General features: G+C 42.6%; 1 protein-coding gene across 1 annotated transcript; it reads right to left on the bottom strand.

Annotated features, from left to right (window-relative positions):
* Positions 1-922: 922 nt before the first annotated feature.
* On the bottom strand, positions 923-20,739 carry PSAT1 (phosphoserine aminotransferase 1). The gene is made up of 9 exons (XM_073543810.1): positions 20,545-20,739; positions 19,512-19,572; positions 16,282-16,351; positions 11,508-11,713; positions 9,275-9,447; positions 7,419-7,588; positions 5,178-5,306; positions 2,372-2,509; positions 923-1,491 (listed from the first exon to the last, which is right to left on the bottom strand). The coding sequence occupies exons 1-9, from the start codon at positions 20,602-20,604 to the stop codon at positions 1,389-1,391; spliced, it is 1,110 nt and encodes a 369-aa protein (XP_073399911.1). The 5' UTR covers positions 20,605-20,739; the 3' UTR covers positions 923-1,388.
* Positions 20,740-22,157: the final 1,418 nt, after the last annotated feature.

Below are 22,157 nucleotides of genomic sequence, written 5' to 3'. Positions count from 1 at the left end.
CCTCTAGGGGTGAGAGCAATGACAAAATGCAAAAGTGACCAAAACGACAGCCAAAAAGGATGAGAACAGAGAAATGGTGGTCACCACCTGCAGAACAACTCCTTTATAGGGGTTGTCTTGATAATTGCCTAACATTTCTATCTGTTGTCTGTTCCATTTTTACAACAGCAGAAAAAATTGATTCACATACAGTGTTGCTTCATGACTGGACAGATTGATGTCACAGAAGTGTGATTGACTTGGTGTTACATTGTGTTGTTTAAGTGTTCCCTTTATTTTTTGAGCAATATATATATATATATATATATATATATATATATATATCAGTTCATTAGCATACCACCAATCATCTCATCAATATCTAGAAGGGTGGCTCTCGGTTAACAATGAAAACAAAACAAAATAATGGCATAACATATTAAATTATGTCTCTTCGTTTGGAGGAAAGACAATTTCTGCACCAGCATAGAAGAGGGTTCTTCACGGTAAGAGCAGTGAGGCTCTGGAATTCTCTTCCTGAAGAAGTGGTGATGGCCAACTCACTGAATGAATTTAAGAAAGGAATGGATGCTTTTCTTGTGAGTAACAGTATAGAAGGTTACGAAAAACATAATATTATAGGTAGATGGTTGACCCAGCTTAGAGGAAGAAATTTTTTTCCCTATGGAGAAAATTGGCTTCTACTCTGTGGGTTTTTTGCCTTCCCCAGGATCAACAATGCAGAACAGCTGCACTAAAAATAGGCTGAACTAGATGGACATAAGGTCTTCCTTCAGCCTTCAAAACTATGTTACTATGTCTCCAACTTCTAGACACAAGTACTCAGCATATGCCATGCATTTTCCCATTCACTAGAAAGGTTTTTCTATTTGCTATCTGCATGAAGACCTTCTTGAATGTAAACGAATAACAGAATGCATACTTTGTACCTACTACAATACACATTTTATTATCTTTGCATAAAAATATGCAGGCACATCAATTGTCTCAGGACAATACTTTGACCTCTATTTACAGACCAGAAAAATAAAGTATAAGCAGCCTGACCTAAGACATGGAATTATTATCACCAAAAAAATAACCAGATGAATATGTATAACGTATGGAAATCCCAACACACGCTGAAATAAGTCTTCAACCGTTGGTACAAGTCATGGCTTACAGACAAGAAGCCATAGTTGTGTAAAATTGCATCTCAATAAAGAGCTTATTGCAAACATCACTTATGGTAAGAAAGGGAAAGAAAGCAAGTACAGTTGGGTTATTCTCTACATAAGAAAATGACCAGTTAAACAAATTTATACACTATGAAAATAGCTTATTTGTTAAGTGTCATATTTTATACAGTAGTGATATGAAAATAGAATGAAGATTTGCCAGGAATTTCATCATTGATGAGTCTCCTTAAAGTGTCTCATGAAATCTGCTAGTTTTTCAACATCATCCACAGTAACAGCATTGTAGAGAGATGCTCTGATTCCGCCAACAGATCTACACACAGAAAGACAAAAATTTAGAACATGGAAGTCCAATCATGGTAATTAACAAGGTCTGTAGAATAAAAAAAAAAAAAAAAAATCTGCCTGTAAATGAATGCTCGCATAGACAACCCCTGTCCATATACCAACAATCCCATTCCAAATTTTATAGATCTTAGGTTAAGTCCAAACTATGTTTATGCCCATATGTGCCTGATGGGCACAATCAAGATGTATGTTGAGGCATCTGTCAACTAGAGACCCACTAATAAGAAACCACCACATGGCATCTTCTTCTACCGCATGGTAGAGATTTCTTTGCGGTAGGAAAGTACAGTTTATGTTTCCCTACACAGTTAAACAAATGTTATACGGGCACTTACTGTCCAGACAGAAGAACACACTTTCATCCTCAGTCTGATGAAAGGTAGCCTATGGCGATGTTACAGTACACATGGTAAAAAGCTTCCAATGTATATTGTGGCTAGGTGCACAGATGCAGTCAGTGCCAAGGGCCCACCAGTAGCCGACTCCAGAGCCTCAGTTTTCAGCTACATGCAAAAGTGACATTATCTTCAACCACAAATTTATAAGAATGAAATTGGTAGATTTGTTAAATGAATAAGATACTGCCTATGACTGTGCATAGTGATTCATGTATATTGTGCAGAGTACTGCTCATATAAGTGGGTGGTGGCCCACCCTTGCACAGGGGCCCACATGAGGATTCTCCTGTTCTCTTGTGGGCACCTAGCCTTATCCTATGTTAAACCTCAACTCACAGAAGTGGAAGCCAGTTAGTAAATCAAGTGATCACTGTCTACTTAAGATACCCAGCAATTATTAAACACCATATAAATTAATATTAGACACTGTCAGAAATACATTTCTACCTGTGTCCTTTAAGAGACATCATGCCAAGAGCCACAGCTTTTTCAAGAAATTCTCTCTCCAAGACATTGTCACCCTTGATACTTCCGATACGGAAAGGAATGTTCATCCTGCTCCTGCTTTTTTTCTCTACAGGACAACTGTAAGAAAATATGGTTCTTCTGTAAGGCAAGACAATCAACCTCCGTTTGATAACTGATCAATCAATGAGATGGATCTGATATTGTAGCTGAGCTAGATTTATGTGAATGGGGCTCAATCTGTGGACTAGTGTGGTGTTGTCCTTTTTAGCCATGCTTTTTAATCTTGTACAAACCATTTAAGAAACATTGTTTGGACAGCACACTTTATACTTCACAAGAATGTGTTATCAGAAAATAATTAACACTTTTTTTTAAATTTGCTATATAGCATATTTCCTAGACTTTAAAGGGAATCTGTCACCCTTTTTTTGGCCTTTCACCTGCCGGCATAGACATCGGGGGCTTATCTACAGCATTCTGTAATGCTGTAGATAAGCCTCCGATGTAACCTGAAAGAGAAGAAAAACACGTTATGTTATACTCACGGAGGTGGGCGGTCCGGTCCGATGGGTGTCGCCGTCCCGCGCCTCCCTTCTTCATGCGATGACGTCCTCTTCTCCCGTCCTGTAATGGCTCCGGCGCAGGCGCACTGCTCTGCCCTGTTGAGGGCAGAGCAGAGTCCTGCAGTGCACAGGCGTCGGGAGAGGTCTGGCGCCTGCGCACTGCAGAATTCTGCTCTGCCCTCAACAGGGCAGAGCAATGCGCCTGCGCCGGAGCCATTTCAGGACGGGAGAAGAGGACGTCATCGCATGAAGAAGGGAGGCGCTGGACCGGACCGCCCACCTCCGTGAGTATAATATAATGTGTTTTTCTTCTCTTTCAGGTTACATCGGAGGCTTATCTACAGCATTACAGAATGCTGTAGATAAGCCCCCGATGTCTATGAGGGCAGCTAATAGGGGGAAAAATGGGTGACAGATTCCCTTTAAGACCCACCTTACTGTAAAATGCATACCAGGTTTAGACAGTAGATAAATGTTTTTCCTGTTTTCTATTAATTAAAACTTCCCTGGCAGTGCAAAAAGGTGGAAATATCAGTATCATTACGGTAATTATAATGTACTAAACGTAGCACAGGGAGACAATAAATCTATTAGTGTTTCTCTGCAGAATCTGTGTTATGTACATAAAGCCTTACAGCATGCACACTCTGCAGTGCACATACAGTATACACAACACTGCTGCATTCCTAGTACACACAAACTCGGCTCTGCTACATCAACAAAACACAACTCTAGTAAAAACAGTTTAGCTACATGATCAAAACACCACACATGCACACTGAAAGGTACTTCAACTACGCAGGACGTGTAGCATTCAAGCAGGTCCTAGTAGCTTTTTCTCCTGCCCTGCATCGATCACAGACCACAGTGGGGCAAGAAAGAGCTGTTCTCTTAGTAACCAGGAAGGACAAAGTGTTACAGTTCTCCTCTATCATAGGAAGCTACCTACGGACAATAAGACGCACACTTCTAAGCAAGATTTTTTTCTTCCAAAAGTGTGTGACTAATCCAAAAAAAAAAAAAAAAAAAAAAAAAAAAAAATAATAATAATATATCACTATGCAATTTTCATACTAGCCACTAGGACTCACACTTCCCTTCTGCACAGATGACTTATTCCCAGCATCATTATTATCACAGGTAGGATCACAATGACAGCCTACACCGAGTCCACTATTCACAGTAGGTGATGATTAACAGCACCCTCCCCCTTACGTCACAATTACCGTATTTTTTCGGATCATAAGACGCTCTGGATTATAAGCCACACCCCAAATTTTGAGGGTAAAAAAATAGAAAAAAAAAAATTTTTTTTTTAAAAAATGGTGGTGCTTCTTATAATCCATGCGTCTTATTGCTTACCGGGGGTGGTGGCTGCGGTGAAGCGGGGTCCCAGAGTCGCTGCTGGAGGAGGCAGGAGTGGGGTGATGCTGAAGGCCGCGGGCTGGGATGAGGGGGTGGTCCGATGTGCAGTGAGCCGCTGCCTGGTGCTGCGGGTGTTCCCGGCGGTGCTGCTGGGGTCTCTGCTAACATTTCATGAAGTGCCAGAGCTCCCCGCAGTTCCGTGGTTTCCTGTGCGGTGGACTCCGGGAAAATGGCTGCCGGAGGGCGGCGCATGCGCAGATGGAGATCTCGGCATCAAAATCTCAGGAGATGAGATTTCAGCTGAAATCTCCGGAGACCCCAGCAGCACCGCTGGACAACCCCACAGCACTGCCAGACACCCCCTCATCCCAGCCTGCAGCATCGGTACCGGTAAGGTATATACGCATTATAAGACGCAGCACCCCCATTTCCCCCCCAAATTTGGGGGAAAAAGTACATCTTATAATGCATAAAATACATGCCCACTAATTATTCAATTCAGTACTGTCTGGGTCAGTTTATTGCTGCTATTGTCTGTGTGCCCAAGATGTAGTAAGAGTCTAAGATGACGACAAATAGCCAATGAGATATTGCAAAAAAAAAAAAAAAAGTTTTAATCCCTCCCTGATGTGTCATACATGTGCATCACTCTCCAGAAATTGTATAAAATGGGCAAATGTGAAAAAATTTTATATATATAAAAAAATTTGTTTTTTTTTTTATGAGGTCACATTTCCAGTAGTGTCTTGGCAACTGGAGAGGGGGATCAGGAAACCTTCACTTTACATGCAATCGATAAAACCCCATTCTGCAAAGAATAATAGGCTATACATAATAGATTACAGCTACTAACTTACACAAATAATCCATTGGATTCATCTATAACATTGTAAATCATTTCTGACTTGATGATGCTTAGTTTCTCCATACATGCTGCACCTCCATTATTCTTAATCCATTCCAACACCAATCCCATTATGTAGATGCTGAAAGACAATTACAGAGTATGTTAGCCCAACACTACCAAATTATGTGTGCTTCTTTGGGCAATAACATCAAATGTTCAGCTGTTATAAAATATATACTTCTCCAAGATAAAATAAGAAAAATTACACAAACACAAATTAGTCTACAGTAAAGCAGTTTCTGGATCTCAGTTATTTAATATCAGGGCTAGACTGATCAGTTTACCAAAAATCTTGCATTAGAATAAGGTAGATAATAATTTTAATTAAAAGGGCATCTGTCAGTAGGATCTACCATCCAAAGCCGTCTACATGGTCATGCAAATAACAGAATGTTTTATATGTTATGCACAGGAAGACCTACTTTATAGCGAATTGTATTGGACAAGCAAAAGTGCAGTCAGTCCGCTAGGCAAATCCTTAGGGTATGTGCACACGGTGCGGATTCTGCTGCGGTTCCGCAGCTGCGGGTCCGCAGCAGATTCTGCTGCGTTGTACAGTACCTTTATTTCCTATGGAAATTAAAAAAAGCTGTGCACATGCTGCGGATTTTTCCGCGCGGTTTTGCTGCGGTTTACAAGCCGCAGCAACGCTGCAGTTTTACACCTCATCCATTATGAGGTGTAAAACCGCAGGACTTTTGTCTTGCGGATTTACCTGCGGTTTTCTCTCCAAAATCCGCACACCAAAAAAAAACTACGTGTGCACATAGCCTTAAGGGCCGGGATATTCTTCACCCACTCCTGATGGGGAGGGGTCTTTAAAAGACACCTCCCCGACTGCGATCGCAGGATAGCTGACATCTGGGTGACGCGGATGATGTAGAGAGTCAGGTAACAAGTGTAAAACCAAAGCTAGCAGTATAAAACCCAAATAAAAACCAAAAGGCAATCCGGGGCAATAGCTAATGAAAGTGAACCAGTAAAGACAGTTATCAACTGCTGAGGGGCAACAAAAACCCAACCAGGAAGCACTCACCATACGACTACGCAATGTAACTGAATAAACAGCACCTGACTGGACTGGATTAGTGAAAAATGAGGATGAATGAACTCATGGACTGGATTAGTAGCAGGCCTTAAAAGGCAGCCTAAATCTAAAGATAATAATCAGGTGATGCATTCCTCAAAGTCAAGTTCAGGGAGCCACTCCTTGCTCACCTGTACAGCACTGAACACACATTCCCACCTTTGGCTAACAGCAGGCAAGGCAACTGGGAGGCACAGCATCCCATGTCTCCAGGGTCGTGAAACAAATGTGTGTGGTCGCACCACCCAAGTGCACGATAGCTCTGCCTCCATGATGGACAGACCAGCGGAGCAGTCTGAGAACCGGAGGAAGCCTAATGCATCCACGTCAGATATTCCTAATATTATTCCCATGAAATAAGTTTTCTTTATATGCATATCACCTGTTCAGATCTATGGGTCAGACACAGATCTCCCTGAGAATCTGCCTCTATAGCTTATTTTAAATAAAAAAGAACATTCCTAATGCAATATGTGATGGCTGACACTGCTGTTATAAGATCAGAGCTAACAGTATAGCAGACGTTAATATTATCTCATTACAAACACATTTGCAGTTGTCCTGCCAGTGCTGTACTGTCCCTCCCCCCACCCCAGCTGCCTGTGAGATGGAAGCTGAATCACTGAGAAGACAACTCCAAAATTGTTGTGTTCTTAATGAGACAAAGCTCAATTCTGCTGTACTGTGTTGTCATAATCAGGCACAGCTCTACAGCTTTGGTGATAGAACTGTGAGAGGACAAATGTAGATGCAGATGTGTTTGTAATGAAACAAAGTTCACTTCTGCTGTACTGGTAGTTCTAATCTAATACTGCGGAGTTGTGTATGATGAGAGCAAAGTGTCGGTCATTACATTTCTCACACTGGTACCACTTCAATTTATTTAAAATAAGCTCTGAATGTAGATTCTTATGCAGATCTGTTTCTGGCTCAGATCTTAATAGCTCCTTTGCATTTAAGAAAAATATGGGTTTTTATGAAATAAGACATCAGATCGCAGATTTCAAGTGGCTATGCCCATTTAGCCATGTTAATTTTTTGTACTACATCAAAAAGCCTTAACTATTAAACACAGAAAATCACAATTACTTAGAATTTACATACCTGAAGCATGGAGGAGTGTTATACAGAGAAGCATTTCCTGCCTGGATTTTGTAATCAAGGATTGTAGGGCATTCATTCAATGCAGAACCCAATAAATCCTCTCTAACTATTACCATCGTGACTCCGGCACAACCAACATTCTTTTGAGCTCCAGCAAACACAAGTCCAAACTAGAATGTGCAAAAAAAAAAAAAAAAAAAATGAGTTTTCTTTTTCTCCATTTCTGCACCCACCACCTGATCACAATCTGCATTTTATTAAGATATAAATAGTGTAGTTCAGGCTCCTTTGCTTCTCTTAAGACTCCATCTTGATTCCCAGATTTTAACCTGCATTTTATGCTTCTTCAGGGATCTACAGAATGAATCACTAAAATTCTACTTTGATCATTACTGGCAATCTTAGAACCAATGAGGCTCTGTTCACGTGGTGTTAAGATGCTTTGGTGTTATGACAGATATGTATTCATTATTTATGCAAAACATCCCATTAAGTTACAATGGGTATATTATTTTCTCTTTGCTACTTCACTATTCTGGCTGTGAAAGAACTGTGCATAATGTGTAACATAGTTTTAAAGCGTGTAACAGACTTATTAACTCCTTTGCTTCTAATGAGGCATTTCAATTACTTTATATCCAGCACAGAAAAGCAGGATATAATTGCATGTTACAAGACAAGATCCAAAAGACTAACTAGAATAAAAAGCAATATTCCAATTAAGCTGTACAAGCATATTTTTATTATTATCATATTATCAGGTCTAGGGATCAGCAACTGCTGGTATATGTGCCACAGCTAGCATGCAGGTCAAGTTTGCCAGGCACCCTTTAGTGTACACGTAAAACTCCAGTGACAATCGGATTGGTGCTTGTTTTTAAAAAAAAAAAAAAAAAAAAATATATCAGTCTGGCTATCAATGAAAACCCACCCGACTATGGTTAGTCAATTGCAAACCATTTTGAAAATACAAAATTGCAGCCACTGGAAAACTGCGGTTTGGCAGAGTTTTCTACAACATCAATAGCCAGATGGGATAGTAGCATGGTAACATCTACCAGTTAGGTATAATATAAAGGTATGGAGCATAATGCCCAAATAAGTGTCAAAAAATGTATAGCAAGCATGGCTTAGACTAGGCTGGTTAGGTGTGCAAAGTCCATGTATGATGGCATGCTATGCATTTAGGCCCTATTGTGTGCTCTGGTGGGAATCCTATATTAAACAGTACCCTATATAATTTTAAGAGCTTAAAGAGGTTGTCCACTACTTTTTCCATTGATGTTCCTATCCCAAAGATAGGTCATCAATGTCCCAACAGTCAAGGTCCACCACAGCCGGAGATCAGCTGTTCTTGGTTCTCAAATCAATAGGAGGCTGATGTCCAGTACCCTGCCATGGCTACTACCAGAAGACGGAGCAGCTCCCCAATGGAACAGTTCCGGTTGTTGGCTGTCAACACCGAGAACAGCTGATCGACAAGGGTGCCTGGTGTCAGACAATTAATGTAGGTAGCTAGCCAAATATCACCAGTCCCATAGCAGTTTACATTATGTGGCTTTCATACTGCATAACATACTGGTATTTCCATTTTTCAAGTTTTGGTTTTTGTTTTTTTTAATTGGCACACCATACAAAGAAGGTTGCTGACCCCTGATCTAGAATATTTGATCATCTGGAGCCAACCAGCAGGTATTTTATTTACTTTCTGCCCATGAGTGTCACAAGTTTGCAAATCTTAAAATCAGGCTTACTTGAAAACTACTTTCTTAGTCACGATAATATTATAGGTCAATTTTTTTTGTTTATTTTTGTTCTCTTACAATACGAACAAAAGACGAAAAAAAGATATATACCTTTGAAATATCAATTGGTCTAGACAGGAAGTTTGAAGACATATCACAAACTAAGAGTGCTCCCTTCACATCAGGAATATCGTGAAACTCCACACCATGTACAGTTTCATTGGCACAGTAGTAAACATAGGAAGCTTCCGGGTTAAGATTCCAGCTGTCTGGATCCGGGATTTCTGAAAACAATCAAATTTATTTTATCTGCTAATAAAAATTATGATGCATACTTATTTTAACTTTTCATTAAAGGGAATCGGTCACCTATTTTTTCGTATATAAGATGGGGCCACCGCCATCAGGGACTTATCTACAGCATTCTGTAATGTTGTAGATAAGCCCCCGATGTAACCTGTTGAGGGCAGAGCAGAGTACTGCAGTGCGCAGGCGCCGGGAAAGGTCAGGGAGGTCCGGCGCTTGCGCACTGCAGTACTCTGCCCTCAACAGGGCAGAGCAGTGCGCCAGAGCCGCGACGGGAAGCAAAGAAGAGGACGTCATCACTAGAAGATGGGAGGCGCCGGACCGTACCACGACATCCCTCGGACCCGGACTGCCCCCCAGGTGAGTATAATATAACTAGTTTTTCCTTCTCTTTCAGGTTACATTGGGGGCTTATCTACAGCATTACAGAATGCTGTAGATAAGCCCCTGATGGCGGTGGCCGCAACTTATATACAAAATAATAGGTGACAGATTCCCTTTAAAAGGATATTTTTATTTTCTTTTAAAAGGTGCAACTGGGTTGGCTAAAATACTGCACTAATGAAGTTCTACTGTTGCGAGTTCATTTTCCCCTTCATTACTGAGGCCCGAGGAACTCCCTCTTCTGGTAAAGAAAGGTAGTGAGCCTGATTGTCAAACACCTGAGGCTGATTACGATGACTGGCTGAGTGGAGTTACGGACTGGATATAAGGCTGTCGACGCCCTTCTGGTGATTTCTCTGTGGGATCCTTTGAGACCAGTCTGAATTCCTGCTCCTCCAAAGCTAAGTTTGCTGCTCGGCCTTTTGCTTTTGTGCTTTGTCTTTGCTTTGTTTTTCTGGATTTCTGCCATTCCCTGCTGGGGTGTGCTGAATTCATTTAGCTCTGTCTTCTGAAAATACCTGAGTGCTGATTCAGTTTTTGAAGCCTAGCTGCTTCAGGGCCTTTTTCATATCAGCTAGTTGGCTTATGTCTTTGATAGGGTTTTGGCAGATTGCAGACAGCAGCCTTCCTGTCCTTTCCTATCTAGGTAGTTTTGGGGCCCCGTCTTTGCTCAGTCTGTCTGTGTTAGTATTTTCATCTTGCTTCACCGTCATATGTTGGGGGCTGCCTATTGCTTTGGGGTCTGCTCTGGGGCAGTTTAGATTTCCTCTTTCTTTAGGCCTATGTATTTCTCCGGCTGTGATCGAGGGGTCTAGGGCATCGTAAGAACCCCCCACGGCTACTGCTAGTTGTGTTGATAGGTTCAGGGGTCTGCAATCTGATAGTTGCCAACTTCTCTGGTTTTCTGGACTTAGCTAGCATTTCTGTTTTTGCCTCCTATGGTGACTCATTCATAACATTCTACCTTAATGATGTCGGCCACTACCTTTTATTTAATTGATGGCCTATCTTAAGGTTAGGTCATCAATATCTGAAAGGTGGTGGGAATGCAACACCTGGAAGTTCTTGGATGCTGACGGAACATAGCAGCTCTGTCACTTCTACAGTGTCCATATCCAGGCATGGCAGATCAACCCCCTGGATTTTCAGTACCCAGTTGCAGCTATTACTGAAGTGATGGAGATGCTGTGTTCCAACAACATCTGAGAACATCGGCCACTGGCAGTAACAGCTGATCAGCGGGCGCTCCTGGTGATGCATCCTCACCGATCAGATATTGATGACCTATAGGAATAGGACATCACAAAAAAAATAGTGGCCAATCCATTTCAGGCTCAGAATTCTACCAACTATCTAAAAAAGGACAAGTTGTTAGATGGTAGTTGTCTGACAATCCTATTGAAAAAGCTATAATGGTTAGGCAGTGTATTCTTAGCAACTAGTACAAGTTGGAAACCCCTTTACAGTAAACTAAGAAATTTCTGATGCAATTACTGTGAGAAGAGGTCTTGAAAATCTGTATCGATACAGAAAGTATACTTGAAAATTGCAAAAAGGATAAACATTTATTAACACAAGATATGGGGGGATTCCCTTTAATTTAACAGAAAACCCAAACCAGCAATTATAAGTGCACTGAGAGCGGACGTTGTACCTGTGTAACTTGCAAGCTTAGGGTGGACAATGTTTACTTTTCCATATTTCTCTGCTTCCTTAGCTGCTTTTGCTGACCAGGCGCCTGTAACAATGTAGTCTGCACACTTTGCTTCTTTCAAACCAATAAGATTAAGTGGCACAGCGCTAAACTGTCCACTTCCACCTCCTTGAAGGAAAAGCACCTTATAATTGTCTGGAATACTTCTGTTTAAAATAAAAAAAATGCATAAATACAGCACATAAAGACCAATTACAATGTACAATATAGACTCATCAGACCAATCACGCTTTACTTGATGGCAGCAAGTGACAGGTACAGTGCCAATAAGTAGAGCGATACAAATGGAAACCACAAACAAACTTTTCTAGTTTGAATATGTATAAAATAAAAGCAATCAATCTCAGTATGTGGGGGCGTCAGAAGACAGGCCAAGGAGTGGGTATAAAGAACATTGATTTAAAGGGAATATATTGGGTTAAAATCCATTCAGGAAAAAGCACATATGTAAAGCAGATTGCCCTGACAAGAACTGTACCTGTGTTGCCAAAATATGTTACTTTTGCAGAAAACCATTTTGTTTTAATCTGATATGCTAATTTGCTGCTTGAGGCCCTGTGGCAACTTTTCTCTCACCCCCCCACCCCATGTGTCTCTTTTTTAACAGTACTGGCCTCAGGTCAGTGTTGTCTGCCCTGCACTTCTGCACATGCATGGCTGTCTCTGTATCAGTGCATGTGCAGAGAAGGGAGATGACTAGTTCCAGGAATAAGTCTGTTCTGTGCCCTGCACCAGTGAATGCTTGGGATGTTAGGCCAGACAGCGCTGGCCCAACTGAAGTCAGATGTTGATCAATTCTAGGGTAGGAGATAGTAAAGGGCCTGTCACACTAAGCGATATCGCTAGCAATATCGCTATAACTTGTGACGTTGCAGCGATATTGCTAGCGATATCGCAGTGTGTGATACTTACCTACGACCCGTCCCCCGCTGGTTATCGCTGATCACGCGAGAACAGGCTGGACTGTTTCTCGTCGTCAGCTTCCTGCGGCGCTTCCTGCTGTGACGACGAGCGACGCGTGGAGCCGGGCGGGAGGACGCAGGATCGCCTCGTCTGACAGGTAAGTAGCGACCCCCGTCCCCAGCGATGTTGCTGGTGAGATCTGCCTGTGTGGCAGCTCACTAGCGACCACTTAGCGATGTACCAGCGATCCTGACCGCTGGTCGGGATTGCTGGTATATCGCTAAAGGTACTGTCACACTTAGCGATGTACCAGCGATCCCGACCAGCGATATGACGCGGTCAGGATCGCTTGTGCATCGCCAAGTGGTCGCTAGTGAGCTGCCACACAGGCAGATCTCACTAGCGACATCGCTGGGGACGGGGGTCGCTACTTACCTGTCACACCAGGCGATCCTGCGTCCTCCCGCCCGGCTCCACGCGTCGCTCGTCTTCACAGCAGGAAGCAGATGACGAGAAACAGTCCAGCCTGTTCTCGCGCGATCAGCGATAAGCAGCGGGGGAGCCGGTCGTAGGCAAGTATCACACACAGAGATATCGCTAGCAATATCGCTATAACGTCACTAGTTATAGCGATATCTCTTAGTGTGACTGGCCTTTAAGTGTGACAGTACCTTAAGGGTAGAATGAGACAGCAGGTACTTTAGATCAGGGTTCCCCAACTCCGGTCCTCAAGGCCCACCAACAGGTCAGGTTTTCAGGATTTCCTTAGTATTGCCCAGGTGATAATTGTATCACCTGTACAACACAAGGGAAATCCTGAAAACATGACCTGTTGGTGGGCCTTGAGGACCGGAGTTGGGGAACCCTGCTTTAGATCACCCACAGTGCACCAATAAGCTAATTAGCATATCAAATAAAAGATAGCTTTGTAGGTATATAGACCACTTATTTTGACAATACACAAGCTGCCTTAAGCTGGAGTCACACATAGCGACTTACCAGCGATCCCGACAACGATATCAAAGTTTCAGGATCGCTGGCAAGTCGCTATGTGATCACTGGTGAGCTGTCGAACAGACAGCTTCACCAGCGATCAGCACAGCGATGCCGAGCGCGCGGCATCGCTGTGTTTGCTAGAGCTGATGCCATCCCTGTAAAAAAAATAGAATTAAAATAAAAAATATTGTTATTCTCACCTTCCGACGTCCCGCGCAGCCATCCCGCCTCTCTCCACGCTCCGGTCCCAGTGATCCTTTGCACGAATGACCGCCGTGACATTCTCGCGGTCATTCTCGCAAAGGATCAGTGGGACCGGAGCGTGGAGAGAGGCGGGATGGCTGCGCAGAACGTCGGAAGGTGAGAATAACAATATTTTTTATTTTTTTTTTTATTATTTTTTACAGCTGATCGCTGGTCTCCCGCCTGTCACACGCAGCGATGCGTGCTGGCAAGCGGGAGACCAGCGACGAAAAATATGTCCAGAGGTTTCTTGCAGTGATCAGCGATACCGGCAGGGGGGCCGGTCACTGATCGCTGTCACACACAGCGATCTCGCTGGTGAGATCGCTGTTACGTCACAAGTTGTGACTCAGCAGCGATCTCGCTAGCGAGATTGTTATGTGTGACTCCAGCTTTAGGTACCCCTGTGCTTATTTCAGAAGAGTTTGAATTGACAAGCTCCTTTTAAAGGGTCTCTGTCAGCACAGGATAACTGTTCAAGGCAAGTACAGGCACTCTATACATCATAGCCTTGTCAATCATTTAAATGCACCTTCCAACCTACCCGTTTTCCACTTTTCTCTGATAGCTTTGGCTTTAGTGCCAAAGAAGGGCAAAGAAGAGGGGGAGTGGAGATACAGGTGCTTCTCACAAAATGAGAATATCAAAAAGTTAATTTATTTCAGTTCTTCAATGCAAAAAGTGAAACTCATCTATTAGAGTCATTACAAACAGAGTGATTTCAAGTGTTTATTTCTGTTAATGTTGATGATTATGGCTTATAGACAATGAATACCCAAAAGTCATTATCTTAGTAAATTAAAACTTACTGCAAAGGCTTCCTAAATGTTTTAAAAGGCCCCTTAGTCTGTTTCAGTAGGCTCCACAATCATGGGGAAGACTACTGACTTGACAGATGTCCAGAAGGCAGTCATTGACACACTCCACAAGGAGGGTAAGACACAAAAGGTCATTGCTAAAGAATCTGGCTGTTCAGAGTGCTGTATCCAAGCATATTAATGGAAAGTTGAGTGGAAGGAAAAAGTGTTATAGAAAAAAGTGCACAAGCAACCAGGATAACTGCAGCCTTGAAAGGATGGTTAAGAAAAGGTCATTCAAAAATTTTGGGGAGCTTCACAAGGAGTGGACTGCTGCCGGAGTCATTGCTTCAAGGTCCACCACACACAAGACATATCCAGGACTTGGGCTACAAGTGTCGAATTTCCTTGTATCAAGCTACTCATGACCAATAGACAATGCCAAAAGCGTCTTACCTGGGCCAAGGACAAAAAGAACTGGACTGTTGCTCAGTGGTCTAAGGTGTTCTTTTCAGATGAAAATAAGTTTTGCATTTCATTTGGAAGTCAAGGACCCCAGAGGAAGAGTGGAGAGGCACACAATCCAAGCTGCTTGGGGAGCCATGTCATCTGCTGTTGTATTATCAAGACCAAAGTAAGCACTGCCATCTGCCAGGAAATTTTTAGAGTACTTCATGCTTCCCTCTGCTGACAAGCTTTGAGATTGAAATTTCATTCTCAAGCAGGAATGCATTGTTCCGCTTACTTTCCGCATGTGGCTATGCCCACCATGCGCAAAGTAAGTGGAAAATCTGCGGATGGTACCCAGTGCCTGGAGGAGAGGAGACTCTCCTCCAAGCCCTGGGTACCATATCCCTTTAAAAATTAGAATTAAAATAAAAAAATCTTGTTATTCTCACCTTCCGGCGTCCCCCACAGCGTTCCCAGGCCTCAGCGATGCTCCTGCCAATTCCCGTTCCCAGCGATGCCTTGTGACAATGACCTTTGATGACGTAGTGGTCTCGCGAGATGCTACGTCAAAGGTCATTGTCGCAAGACATCACTGGGAACGGGACTTGCCGGGAGCTTCACGAGGATCCGGAACACTGCGTGGGATGCCAGAAGGTGATAATAACACGATTTTTTTTTATTATTTCAAACTTTATATCTTTTTACTACTGATGCTGCATAGGCATCCTCAATAGTAAAAAGTTGGTCACACTCATCAAGCACTATGCTTGACGAGTGTGACCAACCTGTCAATCAGTTCTCCAAGCGATGATACAAGTCGCTTGGAAACCGCTAGTATTCTGCAAAACGCTAGTTTATCGCGGGAAATACACAGGAATTACACATGTGGAATTCTAGTGTATTTCACGAGGCAGGGAGTTGCGGAATTCTGTGGAAATTTCCGCAGGAGTTCCGGACGTGTGCACATAGCCTTACAGAAATAAACACTCGAAATACATCACTCTGTTTGTGATGACTCTATATAATATATGAGTTTCACTTTTTGTTCTGAAGAACTAAAATAAATTATCTTTTTGATGATATTCTAATTTTGTGAGAAGCACCTGTAGAGGGAAAACAAGCAGGTGGAAAGGTGTTTTTAAATGATTAGCCCTACCCTAATGTACATGAGTCATCACGTTACATATATATTCAATCATTTTTGCAGTTTAAAGATTATAGACACAAAAAAAATCTAATATATACCATTCCATTTTCAACTAGAGTTATAATTATTCACTGAGCATGGTTTCGTGCATTTAATCTGAAAGATTGTAAGAACTTACAGCAATTCTCTCATGGAAGTCTCTGTAGTATTTAAAATTTTTGTGAAATCAGATGATCTGTGGCTCATTTCTGTAGGAAAAAAATTCAAAGCTGGAAGTTATATTGAAAAGTCCAATCATGTTACAAATCAAGTGGTTATTAGAGCATTCTATGTTTTTGTCAATCTACATCATGTACACCTACCCCTTGTATTATTTGTAATCTTTTGTCAAAAAAAGTGTGACAAAAGTTCAGTTGCTAGATAGAAGCAGGCCCGGAGATACTAGCTGGAATGGCCTTTGTGAAAAAATTAGAAATGCAACACTCAGGGAAAAAAAAAAACAAAAAAAACAAAAACAAAAAAAAAAAAAAAACACACTGTTTTGCTTTAGGTGGGAGTAATTTTGCTGCTCATTAGTCTTCATGCCCCTAAACACATTAGAACAACGTTAGCCGAAACCGCAGGCACCACCCGACTGACGGTCAAGAGAGATGTCGCTCAGGCGTATCCGATTTCGGACTGCTGATTGCATGGTTTTCACTGTGATAAGCCACTGGCGAGTATGTCAGTCGGCAGCTTTCTCATAGAGAACACAAGAGTCGGTTCAGATGACTGACCGCTATCTAAGGTGTATCGCCAGCTGTAGGCCCATTACAGATCCATGATACAGCAACCTCAGCTAGCTATGGATACATAGTGTACAGTTGTGGCCAAAAGTATTGACACCCCTGCAATTCTGTCAGATAATCTCAGTTTCTTCCTGAAAATGATAGCAAACACAAATTCTTTGGTATTATTGTCATCTTCATTTAATTTGTCTTAAATGAAAAAACACAAAAAGAATTGTCCTAAAGCCAAATTGGATATAATTCCACACCAAACATCAAAAAAAAAAAAAAGAGGGTGGACAAAAGTATTGTCACTGTTCGAAAAATCATGTGATGCTTCTCTAATTTGTGTAATTAACAGCACCTGTAACTTACCTGTGGCACCTAACAGGTGTTGGCAATAACTAAATCACACTTGCAGCCAGTTGACATGGATTAAAGTTGACTCAACCTCTGTCCTGTGTCCTTGTGTGTACCACATTGAGCATGGAGAAAAGAAATAAGACCAAAGAACTGTCTGAGGACTTGAGAAACCAAATTGTGAGGAAGCATGAGCAATCTCAAGGCTACAAGTCCATCTCCAAAGACCTCAATGTTCCTGTGTCTACCGTGCGCAGTGTCATCAAGAAGTTTAAAGCCCATGGCACTATGGCTAACCTCCCTAGATGTGGACAGAAAAGAAAAATTGACAAGAGATTTCAACGCAAGACTGTGTGGATGTTGGATAAAGAACCTCGACTAACATCCAAACAAGTTCAAGCTGCCCTGCAGTTCGAGGGTACAACAGTGTCAACCCGTACTATCTGTCGGCGTCTGAATGAAAAGGGACTGTATGGTAGCAGACCCAGGAAGACCCCACTTCTTACCCCGAGACATAAGCCAGGCTGGAGTTTGCCAAAACTTACCTGAAAAAGCCTAAAACGTTTTGGAAGAATGTTCTCTGGTCAGATGAGACAAAAGTAGAGCTTTTTGGGCAAAGGCATCAACATAGAGTTTACAGGAGAAAAAAAGAGGCATTCAAAGAAAAAAAACACGGTCCCTACAGTTAAACAAGGTGGAGGCTCCTTGATGTTTTGGGGTTGCTTTGCTGCCTCTGGCACTGGACTGCTTGACCGTGTGCATGGCATTATGAAGTCAGAAGACTACCAACAAATTTTGCAGCATAATATAGGGCCCAGTGTGAGAAAGCTGGGTCTCCCTCAGAGGCCATGGGTCTTCCAGCAGGACAATGACCCAAAACACACTTCAAAAAGCACTAGAAAATGGTTTGAGAGAAAGCACTGAAGACTTCTAAGGTGGCCAGCAATGAGTCCAGACCTGAATCCCATAGAACACCTGTGGAGAGATCTAAAAATGGCAGTTTGGAGAAGGCACCCTTCAAATATCAGGGACCTGGAGCAGTTTGCCAAAGAAGAATGGTCTAAAATTCCAGCAGAGCATTGCAAGAAACTCAGATGGTTAGCGGAAGCGGTTGGTTGCATTTATTTTGGCTAAAGGTTGTGCAACCAAGTATTAGGCTGAGGGTGCCAATACTTTTGTCTGGCCCATTTTTGGAATTTTGTGTGAAATAATCAATGTTTTGCTTCATTCTCTTGTGTTTTTTCATTTAAGACAAATTAAATGAAGATAATAATACCAAAGAATTTGTGTTTGCAATCATTTTCAGGAAGAAACTGAGTATTATCTGACAGAATTGCAGGGGTGTCAATACTTTTGGCCACAACTGTATGTCAGCTTGACTACTATTTAGTATGGAGATATTACCGAGAAAAAATATAATTGAAAGACTGACTCCTGTTTTTTTTTGGCAACACTCCTGGTTTGGTTCATACAAATACTGATGAAACACTGACCAAAAATACTGATGTGTGAATGAGGCCTAAAGCTAGGACAGCTCCTATGTAGTTGCCGTTATCAAGTTCTGCAGCTCAGCTCCTATTGAAGTAAATGGAAGCTGAACTACAGTACCCAAGAATAAAGATGTCCCAACCCTGTAGGTTGTGTGCACCCGTCTTCAATGGGAGCTACAAATGGCTAATTGGTAGGGGTCCTACAGACTAAGGCCATGTTCACACATTCAGCATTTTACATCAGTATTTGTAAACCAAAAAGTGTGAACATGGCCAGACACTGTTTACTGTCACACAGCCAAGAGATGACTGAAGCGTAAGGCTATGTGCACACACTGCGGATTCACCTGCGGGTTTTTCCGTGCGGAACCGCAGGTAAAGTGACCTGCGGTTTTCCTGTGGTTTCACACCTCTACTATGTTAACAGTGTGAAACTGCAGCAGAATCCGCAGAAACAATTGACATGCTGTGGTTTATAAACCGCAGCAAAACCGCGCGGAAAAAAACGCAGCGTGAGCACAGCAGTTTTTAAAACCCATAGGGTTACATGGTACTGTAGCATGTCTGCGGAACTGCTGCAGTTCCGCAGGGCCAAAATCGCAGCGTGTGCACATAGCCTAACTGATGTCTACAGCCAGCAGACTATTGAGACTACCTAGATATGTGGCTGGAACAAGCACCTTAATGAATACAAGAGAAAAGCAAATAATTTCCAGAGTTATTTTACTTACTAGACAACTATAGAAAAGAACATTAGAAAACAGAAATTCTTTAAGAATCGGTGTACTTACCAAGAACACTTATGCCAAGTCCTTTATAGTCAACCAATTCTTTCTGAGCTTCAAGCAAAACCTGTTAAAAAAAAAAAAAACAAAAAAAAAACAAAAACCACATAACGAGCATTAAGTCTTAATACAACCAGTTGTGCCGATCCCATAAGATATGAATAGTTAGCTGCTAATAAATGCAAGCTGCACTAAGCCATGCCTGACATGCTGGAGGAAATCATTATATTATTGAATGAATATATAAATGTATAGCTTATCAGTGAATCTTTGTGGCATCAATTAGTATTGCTCTTCATATCATTATTTAGAAAAATCCTCTTAGCACACACTCCATGCCCTCTCCCCCCTTTACGAATTGGACTTCTAAAAGCAAAACTCAAAACCATTCAGCCAATGATGTGCATAGCTGGGGCTAATGCTAAGCTGAGTGCAGGAGCAGTGGGACTTGGGGACATGTATTGTAGGGTAAGCCACGCCCCCATCAGGGCTCCTCCTCTCCCTGATTGGTCAGAGGGTGAGGGATGGTGCAATGTCTCTGCATTGAGTCTCATCATTCTGGACAAGCCACCATTGTCTGCCCCCACCATTATACAAGGCATTCCTGCAATGTTTCCATTTATCTAATGCAGCAGGAATAATCCATTCAGTTGTGGCACATTACTGTGCTGCACTCTCACACCAGCGCAGTACAAATGCTTGCCCATAGGGGCCCATGGCAGTCCTATTGTCTGCCTGATGCAGGTAGCCATGCAGTCCTATTGGCATTGCTGGCAGTCTCCCTCCTCTTCCTGCAGCTGGAGGAGCTGGAGCCATGATCACACAGCTTTCATACCCACAACAATCCAGTCTGTTCCATCATCCATTCCCTATGGGCACAAGGTAAATAAAGGCACGGTCTATAGCAGGGTGTTCCATATAGCAATGCATGGTGATGGTAGGCAGCTGCTACTCCAGCACCCCTACTACGTGGCATGATCACTGGGTACACAATGACCGAGCTAGTCCGATCATTCTCCGCTATCACAGCAATACTTACAGACGGAGGCAGCTTCGCAGGTCCAGCACCAAAATTAAGAACCTGGGTGATGATGTCCATGGCTGCAGTGCAGAGGGGCTGCTGGCCTGCTGCTCCTCAGGGCAGTGTGCACGATCTCAGCGGTACTGGGGCAGCTTTCATGCTCTGCATCTCTGCCTCAGTAAATATGAAGCGGAGGGGCTTCTTCTCATTGGTCAATTTCACATGGTGATTTTTGATTCAGCACGATGGTTGGACTAACGTCTCAGCCGGGATTTTTGATTGGCTAACTGTCCACGAGTTCAGCGCGTGATCAGCTAAGTAGCGATGCAAGGCAGAAATGAGATTGCACCATCCAGAAACAAACTACATGTGGAGGAGGCGGAACCTCACCTGAGCAGTGAGCACAGCCTCTAGTAATGGTACAATGTGTGTATAGTGTCCTCCTACACATGCACTATACAGGGGCGCAATGTTACCTCAGCACAACCACACCTAGTAATGGTACAATGTGTGTAGTCTCCTACACATACACTATATAGGGGCAGAAAGTTACCTCAGTACAGCCACACATAGCAATGGTACAATGTGTATAGTCTCCTACACATACACTATATAGGGGCAGAAAGTTAACTCAGTACAGCCACACATAGCAATGGTACAATGTGTATAGTCTCCTACACATACACTATATAGGGGCGGAATGTTACCTCAGCACAGCCGCACAGCAATGGTACAATGTGTATAGTCTCCTACACATACACTATATAAGGGGCAGAATGTTACCTCAGCACAGCCACACCTAGTAATGGTACAATGTGTATAGTCTCCTACACATACACTATATAAGGGGCAGAATGTTACCTCAGCACAGCCACACCTAGTAATGGTACAATGTGTGTAGTCTCCTACACATACACTATATAGGGGCAGAATGTTACCTCAGCACAGCCGCACAGCAATGGTACAATGTGTATAGTCTCCTACACATACACTATATAGGGGCAGAATGTTACCTCAGCACAGCCGCACAGCAATGGTACAATGTGTATAGTCTCCTACACATACACTATATAGGGGCAGAATGTTACCTCAGCACAGCCACACATGGCCGTGGTACAATGTGTATAGTCTCCTACAAAAGCACTATACAGGGGTAGAATGTTACCTCAGCACAGCCGCACAGCAATGGTACAATGTGTATAGTCTCCTACAAAAGCACTATACAGGGCGGAATGTTACCTCAGCACAGCCGCACAGCAATGGTACAATGTGTATAGTCTCCTACACATACACTATATAGGGGCAGAATGTTACCTCAGCACAGCCACACATGGCCGTGGTACAATGTGTATAGTCTCCTACAAAAGCACTATACAGGGCGGAATGTTACCTCAGCACAGCCGCACAGCAATGGTACAATGTGTATAGTCTCCTACACATACACTATACAGGGGCGGAATGTTACCTCAGCACAGCCACACCTAGTAATGGTACAATGTGTATAGTCTCCTACACATACACTATACAGGGGCAGAATGTTACCTCAGCAAAGACACACCTAGTAATGGTACAATGTGTATAGTCTCCTACACATACACTATATAGGGGCAGAATGTTACCTCAGTACAGCC

Source organism: Dendrobates tinctorius, unplaced genomic scaffold, assembly GCF_039654945.1.
Source record: "Dendrobates tinctorius isolate UK_male_01 unplaced genomic scaffold, ASM3965494v1 ptg000134l, whole genome shotgun sequence".
NCBI lineage: Eukaryota > Metazoa > Chordata > Amphibia > Anura > Dendrobatidae > Dendrobates > Dendrobates tinctorius.
The sequence above is the reverse complement of the archived record's forward strand: the minus strand, read 5'-3'. Positions and strand labels throughout refer to the sequence as shown.

Excerpts from the sequence above, each read along its gene's own strand:
- PSAT1 (XM_073543810.1), bottom strand. The coding sequence starts at position 20,604 with ATGGACATCATCACCCAGGTTCTTAATTTTGGTGCTGGACCTGCGAAG. Across the intron at positions 5,307-7,418 it reads AACACTCCTCCATGCTTCAG|CATCTACATAATGGGATTGG; the intron begins GTATGTAAATTC and ends ATTGTCTTTCAG. Across the intron at positions 2,510-5,177 it reads GAATCCAATGGATTATTTGT|TTGTCCTGTAGAGAAAAAAA; the intron begins GTAAGTTAGTAG and ends ATTTTCTTACAG.